Below are 17,606 nucleotides of genomic sequence, written 5' to 3' on the forward strand. Positions count from 1 at the left end.
GTTAACAGGGGCACTAGTGAAACCTTAACACCAGACAGTGCTGCGCCATCGTAACGATCCACATTTTGTGGTATTATTAATCAATATAAAAAAAAAAATACTATTTAATTTATTATTTGAGCTGCTTCCTAAAGGATGATTGGTCCTCATCATATCCAGGGTGATTACTGGGGTGCACCATGAGGGAAAGGTCAGATGACTCCGCCCACACCGCAGTCGTACTACATTGTGATGGAAAACGGCCGAGGCCGAGGTGAGTAGAGCCGAGTAGGGCTGAGTAGATACTAGTGGAAAAGCGCCTAAAGTATTTGTAGTAAGAACATATGAACTAGTGTTTTTAAGGACTTTAAGGTCTCGGGTCCTTGAAGTCTTGGACTTGAGATCCTCTGGTCTTGTTCTTGACTCAGTCTTGATTCTGTTGTGGTTTTTGGATTCTTTGGTTTCGGGTTCAATGATCTTGACTACAACGCTCTTGATCTGCACCACTGGCCAGCAGGAGTCTTCATACTAACCTTTACACGACTGCGTCTCACACTAAATTCTTCTGAATGGAGCAAATGACAGATGTGACAGGCGCTGGAATCCAAAAGACGATGTTTCTCCTTCTTTTTGTATTTTGTCCGCTGGATGTTGACAGCCGGTAAAAGTAACACCAGCCCGTCCTGTCTATATTCAATCTGTGTAAAATCTCACACGTCAAGCCTGCGAAGCTTTGCAGTTGAGCAGTGTGTCGGATGAAAACCCCCAAAGACGACTCCTCTTCTCGCCGACTTCGCCCACTCAGCTTTGACACCGTTCGCAGAGTGCGACCGCGGCGATCACACGGCACGTACTGCTGGCAGCTCGCCGCAACGCCGTGTCGGAATCCTCGTCCTCCGCATGTCGATACTCTGCTCTTTACGATGCTCTGAGACGAGACTCCGCTCTCTAAAATGAGATATTCCGAAGCTTAAAGGAACAGCTTGACGTTTGGCGAAATTGACTCACGGCGTGCTACTTAGCGTAGCTTAGCACAGGATGGAAATGGCTCATGTGCGAAAGATAACAGAATCCACCCTCTGGTGCTTCTAAAGGCTCATAAATAACATGTTTACTTATATTAATTAGGATTAAAGAGGCCACTGTGTCAGCTGTTATGTATGTAGGAAGAAGTTTACGGGAAGGAGTAGATATGGATTTCCCATAAAAGGATTTAAGGTCGGATATTCTTCGATTCAGCAGCAGGATTCTGCAACGTTTTGACCTAAAGAGGCATTTTTGTGATTTCCCACCAAATAAAATTTGTTTTCAGCCACAAAACCTGTTAATCATCTGAAATGAAAAGAAGTAAAAGATACAGAAAACAAGTCCAACATCTCAGTTGCTTTTCATACAAAAACTGTGGTTGTCTTTATGCAGCTTCATATACTTTATTACGTTTTCACCTTCTGCAGCCATGGATTTTTGCACATCAGCTATTTTAGACGCTTTTGCCGAAGTGTGTTTGCTATACAAGCAGTTTTTCCTCTTTTTTCTTAATTTGTCCGTTCGTTTTTTCTCTTTTGTTTTTTCTTATTTTCCCTTTTTTCTTTTCTTGAAAACAAGCTTTTCTTTCCCATTTTATCCGGTATTAGTGTGTTATATTGGTTTTTCTTTTGGGTTGTTTTTTTCCTAATAGCTTTAAATCTTTTAATCATTTTTAGCGAATTCAGCAATCTTGACTTTTTGTCACTTAACCTTTTTTAATTGTTTTAAGCCTGGAGATAATTTTTTTTAAAATATTTTTGAAAAAATCAGTGTGGAATGTAAATCAAATTAAACAATATTTATTCACAAATAGTTGTCTGAAGGCTCCATGGACCCGCTATAGAGGAAACGCAGCTTTTTCTGAAATGCTGCTCCTGCACATGCTCACCTTGGCTGTGATAAACAGTTCTTCTGCACATGCTCAGTAGATGCACAACAGCAGTGTTTTCCTCCAGAGTGTCATGAGTCCATATTCTCCGAGGTCTTGGTAGTTTTATTTTGACAGTCACCGTAATAAGAATACAACATGGTCGTCTACACATTTATGGAGCCTAGTTTTAGTTTGGGACGAGTGAACACTGAATGTTGTGCGTTTTTGCACCTCTCACCTGTTAACAGCTCATTTTGATTTGCAGCTTCAGTCGACAGAATAACAAGGAAACAGATACAGTTAAATATAGAGCAGAACAACATCAAAAAGACCACTGAGGATCAGTAAACACGTTTCCTCTAAGTTTATCATTCAATTCATCCACTGAAATTATTTTATATTGTTGTTTTTTTTTATTTTTTTTATAAGAATTGTTTATTAAAATGTGTCCCATCATTAACTAAAATGCCACACAAAGAGAGAATTTATCTATTTTTTTGCTGTTGTTTGTGGGATTATTGTGATTCGTGACACATCAGAGTCGAAACAAGGAAACTCGACTTGAGAAGAAAAGTTAAGAAGGCAAACTGCCCCGAGTGCCGAGACATGAGAGCAGCAACGCATGTTTTACATATTTATGGACACAACACATGAATAAACAAAGAAACAACATGCTGGATGGGATTAAAAAACAGCTGGAGAGAGAGAGAGAGAGAGAGAGAGAGAGAGAGAGAGAGAGAGAGAGAGAGAGAGAGAGAGAGAGAGAGAGAGAGAGAGAGAGAGAGAGAGAGAGAGAGAGAGAGAGAGAGAGAGAGAGAGAGAGAGAGAGAGAGAGAGAGAGAGAGAGAGAGAGAGAGAGAGAGTTTTCTAACTCTGAGTTTTCTTGCAGGACGAGGAGACAGGAAGCCGTTGGCAGGTCGTCCCGAGGAACGGAGTGAAGGATGATGGCGACGGAAGAGAAGCCGGGCGTGAAGAGCAGCAGCTCCATCGTCCCCTGCTTCCTGTTTGTGGAGGTAAGAAGACTTTGCTTTAAATGTCTGATTGCAGTTGGAGAACTTCTAAAAGCTCTTGCGCACATCGAGATCAGCGTTTTCTAAAGTGTGACCCGCGCCGGATATCTCAAGCCTTCGATGTTGTTTAGAACCTCAAACTCTTCTGAGAAGAAGAGGCAAAAATGATGCGTTTTCACTTTAAACGTTGTGTCAGTGGGGTCCGTGTGTGTTTGTTAACAGCTGTTTGGCTCAATAGGCAACAAGACACTAATTAAAGAAAACAAAAAAACTTCCCCCTGAAGAAAAAAAATTGCCTATTTGGATTTTTACAATATTTTCCACAGTTATCCATTAAAATATGCAGAGAGTCTTTTTGCTCGATGTCGCTCCTGTTTCTACTCTGTGTTTGTTTTGTCTCGTAGTTAAATCTAAAGACTTAACAGACTCGACTCTCGATCTCATTGGTCTCTAAAATATCTGACAATCTTCACATTCCATCGTTGATTTGATGACGTCAATGCCCCTGGTAACAGAGGCAGTGAAGCAGCCCGGGAGCATGATGTTTCCTCCACCATGCTTTGATCAAATTTGACCAAATCTGTCAAATTATATTTACAAAGAGTTTGACTTTGGTTTCAAACGTATATCTCAAGAGCATCTCAGACAAACTGTGGCTCATTTGTCAATGGAATGTTTTTTTTGTTGTTGTTTTTTTTAGCCTTTCTTTTGGGAGTGGCGTTCTCCATAGCGTATGGTTAAAACGGACCCATTTGACTTTAGACAGCTGTAAAAATCACCTAAATGTGATTTGATTATCTTGAAATGTAATAACTTTTCCAAAATAATCCAAAATTGTGAGCCTAAGTCAACATTTTTATTTGGCTTTTCAAATTAATACACAATGATGAATAATCGGATGGAAAAACTCGCTTCGGTCCAAAAATTTGTTTTGAAATTGTTTTAGGAAGGTGCTAAAATACTTTAGTTGTATCATTTTGTACTCAAACTCTTTAATGTGTATTTACGGGATCCACTTGGATCAAATGAATAAAAAGTTTTTCTCAGCTCATAATTGACAATCAGTGTTAATATTTCCTTGTTTAATGTGAAAAGGTCCAGTTTACCCTGTGATTTTCCCCAAAATTTGTATTTTAAAACTTTGTAAACATACACCTGCTCTCTAGAAATATTCATTAAACATCTATTTAATCATGATGTTTATACATCCTAGTTACAAAATTTACTGAAAGCTTGAAATGTGAACAGTCAAAGCAGATTTAAGAGTTCTTGATATCAGCCTCACTGATGCTCTCTTAATGTAACGTTGGAGACAACGGGGCAATTTTAGGTTTCTGAGTCATTTCAGATGCAAACAGAAAGATAAGCGACAAATATTTGTTTCTTGTTTTGTTTTTTGACATCTTAGTATGAGTTCAGATGCAATAACTACAGCCTCTGTTCCCATATTTCCTGAGCAGCTCAGTCTCTGCTGGTTTCTCCTCCTCCTCCTCCTCCTCCTCCTCCTCCTCCTCTTCCTCTTCCCCCCACATCTCCATCATCTCAGTAGTAAATATTTCAGACTGAGCGCTGGAGTTCCCCGTCTTGCCGACGTTCCCCGTCTTGCCGACGTTCCCACTCTGCAGCACCCGGGCCTGCTGAGGCCTCGTGAAGCGGCTGCAGTTGTTCAGCGGTGCATTGTTCGCTCTCCAGTAGGCGTGCAAGCCGCATGATTGATGGAGGCGGTGGAGGAGCGTCGGGTTGCTTTGCGGGAAGTCGTGCTGTACACGGTTACTGTCTTGGGAATGCCCCCCCCCCCCCCACCCACCCATCACGCCGCAGGGTGGAAAACGTGCTCCACATGTGTGACTGTGGTCGGGCAGATGACTCACGGGCCGTTGGAAATCCCGGCAGATTGTAGGTGAGGTGGAGAAAAGCGTGAACTGGTGAGTTAATCGGGCGGGTTGTAATCTGGTTGGACAGAGCAAGCAGTCCGGAAGCTGATTGGTTTTCAGCTGGACTTCCCTTTGCATCCAGGGCGCCGTCCTGTAACAGATCAGAGCGCCTGTTTGCACCGTTGCACCGCAGGTGCAGATGTTGCATCATGTAGGAATTACGTGCTTCAGTTCTTCAATTCACCTCCACAGCGGCAGAGTAGAAAAGCTTCGATCTCTCTGAATCGGCATTGTTTCCGTCTGCATTTTGCACTAATTACCCGAATTAATGGGTGTTTTTTGGTTTTTTTTTTGGAAAGCTGGTTAATCTGTAATTATAGCCCAACTTCAGTGGAGGACAGATGTTTTCAAACTGTGAACTGCGAGTCTCCCCGCAGGGCGCCCCCGTTGAATGAAGGGAATAAAGAGAAAGATGGAAGGCAAAGACGCGGCTACGTGCTGCAAATTTATAAACAACATTGTGTCGTCCTTTCATTTTCCCTGAATTGCATCAAAATGGCATCGAAACGGCGAAATGCCGCCTCTTTCTGTAGCATTTCTCAGTCGGATCTTAATACGGAGAGAAATTACACATTTCATTCATGGAAAAACAAACACATCCCAGGGGCAAAATATATTTTCAAATAAAGGAACAAACAGAAACATTTAAAAGTCAAAAAGGATGTCAGGATACTGTGAAATCTGTTTTTCTAAAGTTTTGTTGTTCTGGTTTTAAGATCTTTTCACTTAAACTGATTAAGAAACAAGCAGTCAATGAAGAAATGACAAACTACTTTTGAGTTTATTTGACTTGATATACTGCTTGGAATGAGAGTTTCACCACATATTTTAATCTATTTTTCATTATATTTATATAAACAAGTCTTACCAAAGGTAATGAAGAGATCATTTCACTTGTTTATGTCTTAATCCTCTCAAAACAATTATCTTTATTTCTTGTATTTAGACAGTTCCTGTCACCCATCACATCGTCTCTGTGTTTTATAAAAATCTTCAATATCTTATTTTGAAGATGTTTTATTTTACTATTTGTTAATTATTTGGGGGAAAAATCCGACAAAACATGATCTGTAACATCTTATTCCTGTTGTATTACACATCTTCTTAAAGCACATTGTACCTTATTGTCTTAGTTATCATCTTAGTTAGTAGGTTGAAGATAAACTGAAGAGGACGCTGGTGCATTTCGGCTTTTCTTCACCCGAACACCGTCCTGTGCCTCGGTGTTGACCTGTCTCCATAAAGCGGAGTCCAGTCTACCGTAGTTACAGTAGCTCTCTCCCTCGGGCGGGTCTGTCTGCGAAACACTGCTCCCTTTGGTAATCATACTCTGTAAAAGCTCTCCATCAGGCCACTCCGCCGTATACCTCCCACACATCAGCCCTCAGGTCTCCGTCAGTTCCACTAACGCTACATCTGTGTGTGTGTGTGTGTGTGTGTGTGTGTGTGTGTGTGTGTGTGTGTGTGTGTGTGTGTGTGTGTGTGTGTGTGTGTGTGTGTGTGTGTGTGTGTGTGTGTGTGTGTGTGTGTGTGTGTGTGTGTGTTATTGGGAGACACACATTATGTGTGTTTGCAGAAGATGAAGAAGCCCAGCGAGCGATCAGGGCTGAAGAAAAGAGGGCAGCAGCTGCGAGCTGCAATGGAGGACGATGACTGAACGAGGTTTTATTCTGCTTGAAGAAGCAGCGGCATGAATCTGTGCGAGTGCAGTCGGCTATTCCACACCTGTAAAAATGTTGCGTGATAGAGAATTTATTTTTATACCTAATGGCCAGAATTACTTTCTAATCTAATATACACCAATAATGCAACAGCTAGACAAGTTTTATTGACATTTCACTGCATTTTACACCACAAGCTTTCATTAGAATTGACTTTATGTTGAGACTCTAATCATTTTCAGAAGTAAGTGTTTGGTTTTTGCAGAAATATAGATATTGTCATCGTGTATACTCTGCGTCACAACAAAGAAAACGTTTAAACGTAAAGGTTAATATGTCACTATTTTAACCAGTCCGGCCCACTCAAGGGGAAATTGTTCTGTATGTGGCTGGTGTAAAGGTTACGCAAAACCAAAAGAAGCTTAAAATCTTTAGGAAACTTGCAATAATTCCAATAATCACAACAGGTAGTTTGCACTATTTGACATTTTTATATTGTATATTTTTAATCCGAAGCCAGTGGAACAGAATTTCTTTTAACATTTAACGTGTCACTGATCGATCCATCCAAAGGGAACTATCTCGCTCTACCAGGGGTCTGCAACCTGCAGCTCTTCAGCCACATGTGGCTTTTTGGATTTTAATTTGTTTTAATTATATTTATAGACACACAGTCATTTTCAAAAGACTTTTAACACTTAACAAAAAGGGCTTTTAAAAGAGGCACAACTGATATGGCGAAAATAGGGGGAAAAACAGCTAAAACCACATGAAGTCGGAAATAAAACTGCTAAAAAAACCTTCTTAGAACCATGAATGACGAGGGTTTCTCGTAGAATAAAGCTTAAAATTGAGGAAAACAAAATTACAAAACTGATTTCAAATGAGCCATAATGCTTAAAACAGGTAAAATGTCAAAATTGTAAAAAAAAAAAAAAAAACGCTGAAAAAGAAAGTTGAACCCTCTTCAGGTACAACTGAAATTGTAATGAGATGTTCACCATCCTAAAGTGTAAATGAAACTTCATAAATGCAACATAAGACACAATTTATGTTCATATATCCAAGCGATTTCTGAATATTTAGAAGCTGTGTCGGCCTCATTTTAAAGGTTAAATGTGTTTTACGGCTCCAGGCAAATTTGATTTGTTGGAAAATCACACAAATGTCTCTTTTGGTCATAAAGGCTGCAGAACGCTGAGCTACACAGATCAATGAGGAACGAAACCAAACCTTCAAATCAAGCCGCAACTATTTTTCTACTCAGTATCGTTGAAGTAGGTCCATAATGACGAATAAAAAAAAAAAAACTTTTGAATGTAAGCAGAACAGATAAAATCCTCTGGAGATCACGACGCGAGCCGGGTCTTATCAATGATGCTGCTGCCAAACAGACGAACAACACAACTGGGCTCTGGCATCAACGTATGCGGAGAACGACGGCGTTCTCCTCCTCGTATCGCAAAGATTGCATGAGTAAGCTTCCCTCACGTCGGGATGAGAAGCCTCCTCTGCTGCGACGGCTCGTTGCCATTAATCACTGACGCCGTCTCTGAGGCCGCTTTATACTCAGACAAGCGCAGCGATGACAGTGGAGATTATTTCACTGGCTGGCTGAGAAAGAAGGTTCTAAGTACTAAAGTATGTGGTGGAAAAAAATGAAATAAAATCTGTCAATCTGACAGTGTGAAGTAGAAGCAAGTCGTGAAGAAGGTGTTTACACACAGTGAGAGGCTGTTTGTCCAAAGAGCTCATTTCTCTGGACCCAAATACACAGTCTTCGTGGGATAGAAATTACTTGCGTATTATCGCCACCTCCACCTGGATCGTTCTGGATCTGGATCTGCAGTGTAGAACGCTGAGCCTCTCTGCTCACGCATTGCATGACGTCGTTCTAATGGATCCTGCAGAAGCTCCTTCCTTCTATTTTCCATCCCAGCTTTAACAATGGCTGTGAAAGTGAAAACTGTAAAAACCTTTGGATGTTCATACTCCTTGTTTAACTATATCCTTTACCTCTGTTTTATAATAACCCAAAAAAACAAGCTACATTACATTAAAACCGCCGACTACTGCATATTAACGCTAAAAACAACCAATAACAAAAAGCAGCAGAAAAATGAGTCAGGAATTGCAAAAAAAAATCTTCTCGTCTGAAGGACATGGCGGCTGAGCTCAGGCGTGAAGCTCTGGGGATCAATGTGTTTGCAGATGACACTGTAATCTGAGGTGACAGTAGAGAGCAGTTTGAAAAGAACCTGGAGATCCGTGCAGGTCAGAGGGGCAGCAAATGGCAGTTTAGCGATAACGCTACCGAGGCCAGGTTGAGACGGTTCGAACATTTTCTGAGAAGTAGTGGATATATTGAATGAACACCCATGGAATGTACGTAAACTGTGTTTAAAAATGACTCTACTAGAATCTACACGGGAATAATGAAAATATTTATGAGCCAGTTTTACTTGTTGATGTATATCTGTTACATGTTATCACTATCTTTCTGAAGGAAATTCGTCCCGAGTTCCCGAGGCAAGATCCCGTTTGTAGTCGATCTCGCGAGATCTTAATTCACACTGGAAAAACGATTAACCACCAGTTTCACAAAATTTAAGACTTTTCTCGTGGCTTGAAAACTCTTTCTTTGAGAAAGTCTGGCTTTTTTTCCCCCCCCCGGATTGAATTGGTCAAATATTGTTGATATTTTCACTTGAGCTGCCGTGACGCCATCTTTGATATCCCAGAATCCTTTGCGGCAGGTTTCTTAAGATGACGTCAGTTATTTAAACATACACAAGAGTTTGATGGATACGAATTCCGGTTTGTTTGCAAACATATCGACTTTGGTGAGATGGATTTGGGGAAATGCGGGTTGGAAATGAGTGGTGATGGTATTTATTTATGTTTTAAAGTTTTTTAAAGTTTTTTTTCTGGTTGAGTTACTTTAACAGTTGTCTACAAAATGTTAGTAATTTGTGTCCTTTGTGTGAAGAAAGAGTTTCTGTTTCGGGAGGTGGTTGGGATGGAGGTGGGATAAAATGAGCAGATCCACAGTAAAGAACTGTATTCAAACTTTTTTGATTAGATAAAGCAATGCACTGAATTCATACTGGTAACAGAGATACAAGTTCTTAAGCCTCACCAATCACTGTAGGTGTTCTTCTGTTCTGTCAATAATAACGGCCTTCGTTCTGAGCAGACGTCGAGGTCGGCCATGCTAGCATACAAGCTAGTATGCTAAACCGAGTCGCCACCTGAAAAACTGTCATCATTGTAGTTTTTATGTTCCCTAAAACTTCCAATTTCCATGGTTGATTTCAGAGTATTGTCTTCGTGACATTTGGCTTTTTCTCGTAGTAGAACAGTTTATATATCTTTTATTTTCCTGACATAAACATGATCTCCAGGAGCTTTTAGCTGCCATTTCCTGAAAGACTGCGGTGATCAACCGTCTGGAACCCAGAGACGTTGCTGCAGCCTGCTTTGTGGGCCATATAGAGGATTGTCGGTTGGCTGTTAATAAGACGATATTCGCAAAATGGGCTTTTAGCCTGAAGGTGCTCAGGAAAAGACGAGAAACTGTGTGAGGAAAGCTGAAGAGTAGATCCTCACCAACCAGTGACGGAGGGAACAGTGATGCTGAGAGCTGCAGTTCAGCACATTTAGATGGAATTAAGATTATTCACTGACTGACTCACTGGTAAACAGGTTAACTAGCAATGCTTGAGGTCACTCGTCATAATTAAAAGTATCTGTAGACGATTAATCGTTTGTAGTTCATCCAGCTCAGGGTGGCAGCGGCTTATTGTCGATTTCACATGAATAAATGTAATGTACGTTCTGGACGGGTCAACGGTGCTTCGACGTCACGTTGTCCAGAATAATATGAGGGTCTGATCAAGAAGCTGTGAATATGAACAGCTTTGATTTTTTTTTTGGGATTTTTTTGATGTATTTTTATTTTATTAATTTTTTTTATTTCTTCAAATTTTGGGCATCACCTTCCCATGGGCTCTCCACCCGCAGGAAAGGTTCTTCATCGGTGCAATGTGATCTGGGTGAAGGTGCTCAGACTGCCACCCCCGCGAGCCGGAAACGGATAAGCGGGAGAAAACGGATTTATGTATGTAAATTAAATTAAATTAAATTAAATTAATAAAGTAAGAGAAGATGTCATATAATGAATATTTTTATATGTCATTATTGGTATTGAGGCAGTAAATGTACGTGTTTTTCGTGTGTTTGTAATCAAAACTGAAATTGCACTTGAAACTCCATATCAGTAGAGATCCTCCATCTCAATTTTATTCGTGCCTAAAAGCACATTTGAGTCTGTTTGGAGGTCACCTGCAGCCTTTTGGTCCATTTCACCACACATCTTTGGGAACCTTACAGCGATGACTGATAGTATACCATTTTGTCTCAAGGCTGTCAAACTACTTTTTACTTTTCGTGTTATTGGGACCTGGAACACAGTTTTATTTGGTAAATGTCCTTGAGTGAGTCCCATCGAGCATCTGAACCATAACCGTACTTTCTCCCTGGAGATTTTCCAGGTTTAATACCTCTGCGAGTTGCTTTCGTGATAATTGGAGGACTCTGAGTGAGTACTTGTGGGCGGCTCGGGGGGAGGAGACCAAGGTTGGACCGTCTCTGTCTGCTCACATGCTGAAAGGTCCTTGAGCTGCACCGGAACGGCTGCAAACAACTTGCATGGCGTCTTTCTGTGCTGGTGAGCGACGGCGTGTATGAATGGCTGAATGCATTAAACCATATGAAGCACAATGAGACAAAACACAATTGTTTATACATTTTTAAAGGTTAAGACGCTGTAGGATAAGGTTAAGACGGTTAAGCTGTAGAACATATTTTCAATGCCTTGTTCTTGACTTGTTCCCGGACCCTTAAAGTCTTGGTTTGGTTTAGGAATGGTCTGGTCTTGGTTGCGTGATTGTATGTGTGTGTGTGTGTGTGTGTGTGTGTGTGTGTGTGTGTGTGTGTGTGTGTGTGTGTGTGTGTGTGTGTGTGTGTGTGTGTGTGTGTGTGTGTGTGTTTATCCACCCTCGGCCCTTCACACATAAACATACACACATAAGTACACGCGCACACACACACACACACACACACACACACACACACACACACACACACACACACACACACACACACACACACACACACACACACACACACACACACACAACTCATCAGCAGTTACCATGGAAACCAATCAGCCAGACTCATTCTGTGTCTCTCTTTCTTCTCACTCCTTTCATCCTTTCTGCCCTAATCACAAGTCACAACCTTTCCGATCACTCCTACCCACTCAGCCATCTTGTTCCGCGTGTCTCCCCTTTTCCTTTCTTTTCCTTTTTTACCATTCTCCATTTTGCTCTGTCATTTCCCATATTCTCAGTGTGATTCCCTCCCTGTCGGCTCGCATCTCTGTTTTCTGATTTTTAGATTTTTAAATTTTTTTTTAGGAAAGATTTCTGACCCCATCAAGTCCCATTCATTTCTATTGAGTATTCATTTCATACAGTTTATGATCCAGTTCATTGTATTCCAGCCTTTCTCACCTCAACTGAATCAGCATGCTCCAAATACACTTCGTGGTTTTGTCCCTGCTTGTTATTTGTCCACATATCGTCTCTAACCTTCACGTTTAACTAATTTAACCACCGTCTGTGGACTTGCAAGCAGATTTAATAGTGATTTCTATTAAAAAAGCTTATCTCCTCTCTGATCCAGTGAAGGATGAATCTTTCTTTTGATTGTTGTTATCCAGATCAGTGGAGCACTGAACATTAAAATCTCCCTTTTAAATACCGTTTCCATTGATTTCCTGCAGCCCTACGACAAACATGTGACGGGCAGTTTTGCCCTTTAGCTTTTTTTGCTGTCTAAAATAAATAAATAATTCAACAGATCAAGGATTTCAAGCCAGCCAGGAATCAAATCTTGTTTATTTGAACCTATTTGAACCTAGAGGAATTCTTCAAATATTGTATAAATGTGTTCCAATTTAAACGCAGCTCTTATGAGGTGGCATCACTTCTCAGATAAAATGACCTTTTAGGTTTTCAGAGCAGTTTTTTGATCTTTGTCATCACCAGTTCTCATTCAGTCGCATAACAACTAACATCTCAATCCTCCATCCTGAATGTTGTGTCTTTGCCCATGAATCTCCTGGACTCTGCAGCCATTCCACTTCATGCTGTGGATAAACTATCTGCACATTTTGTTTATGAATGAATTTAACGTTGTTTCATGGTTTCCATCAGATTGAGCTCCCTGTTGTTGCAGTGTGTCCACCAGAGGGCACTGCTGTCACACAGCTGAAGCCACTCTGCAGCTTGTTCTGACTCTTTCTTTTTCCCTCCACAGTTTTTGAGCTTGATATTTGACATATTCATCAACATATTTTTTTTTCTTCTTCTCTGCAGAGTTTTCTCACTTAATTCACTTTGACACCAGAAGGCAAAAAAAAAAAAGAAAAAAGAAAAGACTCCTGTGCGTGCCATGAACATATATGAGTCTCACAAGCCTCATTAACACCTGAGCAGTATGCAGATATTAGACAGGAAAGATTTCAGTCTCACGTCACTGTCTCGGGTTCCTGCCACCTTCCTCCTCCTCCTCCTCCTCCTCCTCCTCCTCCGGCTCTATTAATAAGCTGCTGTCTTTAATGGAAGCCACCATCTCAATAGCTTCACACCTGTCACAAGACGTCTCCCGGGTCCAGCCAGCAATGGCCCTCCACGGTACACACACACACACACACACACACACACACACACAAACACACACACACACACACTGAACAGGCAGGGGGTCGAGTTACACACTGAAATATACATACACACTCAGGAGGACAAACCTGACGCTGGAAAACCCGCAGCTTGAAATTGACAAATAATTCGTTTCTGATTTTATTGCGAGAGTTCGACAGTTTTCCAGCAGTACATGACGAGGACTGAATAATTCTGCAACTAGAGCTGTTTCCCTCTGAAAAACTCAATCTTTAAAGATGCTCTAAAGCACTAATCTATTATTTATTACTTTGATTATCTTCTGCAGTTCTCATAAACTCTTCATTACATGTTCTGTTAAATGCTTCAGTCGTAGATCTGGTAGCTGGTAAACGTAGTGAAACCCCCGAGGCAGATATTTCCCTCGGGTGTCGCACCAGGTTGGCGAGTGTGGGCTGAACGAGTGTGTTTGTTGTTTCTGCTTCAGCTCCAGCTGCACAGGTAACGCTTGTTAGTGTGACTAATCGTCGCCGGTTTTTGCGATTTCTTTTTAATGTTTTTTTTTTTTTTGTTTGCCACTGAATTACAAATCCAAAACCTTTCTCATGTTGCTATTTTTGTGTGGTCTGATCACTTTTGTTATATTATTTACTACATAGGAGTGTTACACGGATCACATGTTGTGTGAGTGAACTGCGAGGAGCTCGGGGTGAGCAGTGGGTCAGTACAGCTGCTGTCAGTACAGTGACTTTCCTGCAGAATGCTTGTGATGTTAGCATTCTGTAGTATATTAGACATACCATTACTATTTATGTGCAAATACTTAGCAGTGATAGACCTACTACTCCTTGCTTGTTGGCACAAGAAATATTTTCTTTACATATAAACCTATTTAACTGTCATTTAGCCTCCCGCCACTAGTCGGCGCTACAGAGCCGTAACACAGCAGTGCTTTCTTAGTACTTTCATCGCAAAAAAACTAAAAAAGAGAAGTTAGCATGTAGGCGGTTTCAGGAAAACAATATAATCATGTAAATTCAATGTAGAGCCACATTAAACGATGTCCACTGTTTGGAGATTCTTTAGTAATAATGAGGATTACAAACGTAAGTCATACTGTGAATTACGTTCTGTCAAAATATAGAGAGGAGGAGAAAGATAATTCGTACAACTGAACAGGGGCGGCCTTCGCTTATTGCTTGTGTGTAGAGTAAGATTCAAGCTTTATAGTATTTATTAAGTACTGGTATCGGTACTTGGTTATTTACAAGTAGCTAAAGATTAGTCCTTTAAGAAAGTGGTTTCGGCACATCTCTAGTCAAATTTGTGCGCAATTGAATCAAACACTATGTAAAGGTTAAAATACTGGTGTTTTGAAATGATGGCTGAGCGTTATCGCTCGCCTCCACTCCTCCTCGTTTACCCTCGGCTCTCTTCTTCCGTAGGAAATGTCCCGCTCCGCTCTCCCTCCATCCACTTCTGCTCGTAAACAAACTCACTCAGAGAAATCAGCAAATAGTCTGGAGGCGGCCATCTTCCACTCCACCTGACCTCTCCTGTTTCAGCTTTTCATTCACTGGCCTCTTTCAGCTCCCACCTCTCTCTCTCTCTCTCTCTCTCTCTCTCTCTCTCTCTCCGTCTGAACTTTTCAGTCATTTACAAACAAACATTTCAGACTCTCTTTTTCACGCGGGAGCCATTCTTTTTGTTCGCGGAGCTCGTTCATCACCGACACGAGCCAGCTTGGAACCTCGGTGATTTAATGTTGTTGTTTGTCTTCATTAGAGGAAAAACATCCAGGGAAAGAATTTCGTGTTTGTTTCACATCTTCTCAAAGATTATATTTCACTGTGAAATGGAGTCATCGTTGCTGTCTCTTTAAAACGTAATTTGCATTTTGTTCGTGGGCTATTTTGTTGTTTTTTATTTGGAATTTACAGAAAACAACAAGGAAACAAATGCATGAGCAACATATCCTGGACATGGCTGAGAAATACGTCATGAAAAAACTGTAATTACACGACATTGGTGACGACAACCGAAACAATACTGATAATAAGCATCTTACAACTTGTGTTACCAATAATACTGCTGCCAATTTTAGTAGATTCAAGGTTCAAAGATTCAAAGAGAGAGAGATTCATTTTATTGTCATTGTTAGAAATACAACAAAATTCTGTTAGAGCATCTCAACACAAAATAGGAAAAAAAAAAGAAGTGCATTAATGGTGCAGAATCCCAGGAATAGTCATTAAATTAATAGAGTCCAGTCTTGGAACAACATGTAAACACTCTCTTTTTATTAGCAGCTAATGTTAGTAGCTGCTAAAATAATTATTTGGGGATTCTATTAATAAAAGTAAGAATAATGGGAATAAAAATATGAGTTTAAAACATGGGTCCCTTACATGTGGTACAGGTACAGGTACAGGTACAGGTACAGGCTTGTACTCGCAGTCTTACCTTGAATTGTTGTGTTTTGTCATGTCTTGTGTCTTGACATGTCTTATCTTGTCTTGTCTTGCTGTGTTGTGTCCTGTCTTCTCTTGTTTTGTGTCTTGTCTTTTCTTGTCTTATCCTTTTGTATCATGTCTTGTCATGTCGTGTTGTTGTGTTGTGCCTTGTCTTACCTTGAATTGTTGTGTTTTGTCTTGTCTTGTGTCTTGACATGTCTCGTCATGTCTTGTTGTGTCATGTCCTCCATTGTGTTGTGTCTTCTCTTATCTTGATGTGTTATTTCCTTTCTTCTTTTGTCTTGTGTCATGTGTTCATCTTGTCTTTTGGTGTTTCTTCTTTTGTCTTGTGTCATGTGTTCATCTTGTCTTTTGGTGGTGTGTCTTGTTTCATCTTTCCCTGTCTTGTCTCATACAGATGCAGTTTTTTTTCTCCAGAAATATGAAGCATTTACTCACCATCTTTTGTACCACTTGCAATTCTAATCTAGTGCATCCAGTAAGTCATATTTCAGATAATATTGCAAATAAAATATTATAACAGAGGATTATATGACTCGATAGCAGTTAGACAATCTTCCAGAAGTATTGTGACACATCTTTCTTATTAAAAAGGTGTTTTTCCTTGTTAGAAATAGTGAAATATGTGTCATTTTATTCCACTTTATACTTTCCCAACGGATATAAATATCAGGGAAAGATGTTGAAATATATGCTTGACAAACCAACCTTATGAAACGAGTGCTCTTCAACATGTTAAACATACTTCTTGTACCAACGCATGAAACGTTTTTCGCGCTGTGATGTAAAGAAATGGGCTCCACGCTCATCAGACGTCGGGCCAGCATGAAAGATAAAAGGCTTCATTATCACTCAAACCGGCGCCGCTCAGTTCAGCTCACATTCAGACAAGAGCGATGGGGAGAAGATTGTGTCTGCAGATCGATTCTCGCTGCCGAATCATTAGCCGTTCAATTCGAGGTGAAGCGACTCTCTGCTACTTCCACAGACGTCACCAGTCAAAGTGAGTCGGGACGGCTGCAGGGGGATCGTAATTCTGAGTTTCTGAGAGTCGCTCACACCTAAACCCCCCCCACCACCCCACGGCTTTATTCTCCCAAAACTAACGTGTCCTGGCCTCTTTGTGTTTAACGAAATGACGAGGAGGAGAAACTCAGCGATGGAAGTGGGAGTACGACAGCGTGTGGGTGAAGCTGCTTGTTGGCAAACTGTTGGCTTGTAGGTGGATTTTGGCTTTTTGATGGTTGTGAGAGAAACGGGTTCCAGTTTTGAGCAGAACAATACAAGGTCGCACTCTTCCGAGATCAAAGGTGTTTTTCTGGAGCAGAGGAAACCAGATGTATCCCCCTTCTTCCATAATTTATCGTGTTTTTTTTTTTTTTTTTTGTAGTGTGCAGTTTGTCACAGCGTGTCGCGTCTCGGCTTCCACACCGAGGAGTTTTACTGTCGGGGGGGGCTGTGCGTCGTGTTTTGTGGCGCTGCAGTGCGCCTCTCTTTATTTTCAGATCGCGTGCAGTGCGATGGCCTCTGATGTGGATTTGCTGTTCGGAGATGAAAAAGGTCTTGAGACTCCATTTCAACCAACCCCCCCCCCCCCCCCCCCCCTTCTTCTCCTCTCTTTGCGTTCACTTCATCTCCACCAAATCTCCCCACACCTCTCTCCTTCACGTGCACTGTTTCCTCCTCTTCCTCCTCCTCTTCCTCGTGCTCCTCCACGACTCCTGACATGCCTGCCTGCAGTGTAGCGTGCGTTGATGGCAGGCCTCTTAATGGACAGCGTGTGTCTGACGGCGGACCCCTGTGCTTCACCGTCGAAATCCTCCAAGCGTTAAAAACACCAAACTGCTCTTTCAGGAAACACGTCTCGAGCATCATCCAGGGACGGGAGTCGACCTCCAGTCC

At 41.2% G+C, this 17,606-nt stretch overlaps 1 protein-coding gene across 1 annotated transcript in view; it reads left to right on the plus strand.

The window, feature by feature from the left end:
• Positions 1-2,820: 2,820 nt before the first annotated feature.
• The window catches only part of plppr2a (phospholipid phosphatase related 2a), a gene marked incomplete at both ends in the record, with an annotated part of 41,831 nt that continues 27,045 nt past the window's right edge, over positions 2,821-17,606 (plus strand). Inside the window, one exon of the mRNA XM_080488656.1 lies at positions 2,821-2,889. Coding sequence (XP_080344782.1) covers positions 2,821-2,889 — 69 coding nt within the window. The remainder of the gene's footprint in view (positions 2,890-17,606) is intronic.

This window comes from Lipophrys pholis (genome assembly GCF_963383615.2).
Source record: "Lipophrys pholis genome assembly, chromosome: 19".
Lineage (NCBI taxonomy): Eukaryota > Metazoa > Chordata > Actinopteri > Blenniiformes > Blenniidae > Lipophrys > Lipophrys pholis.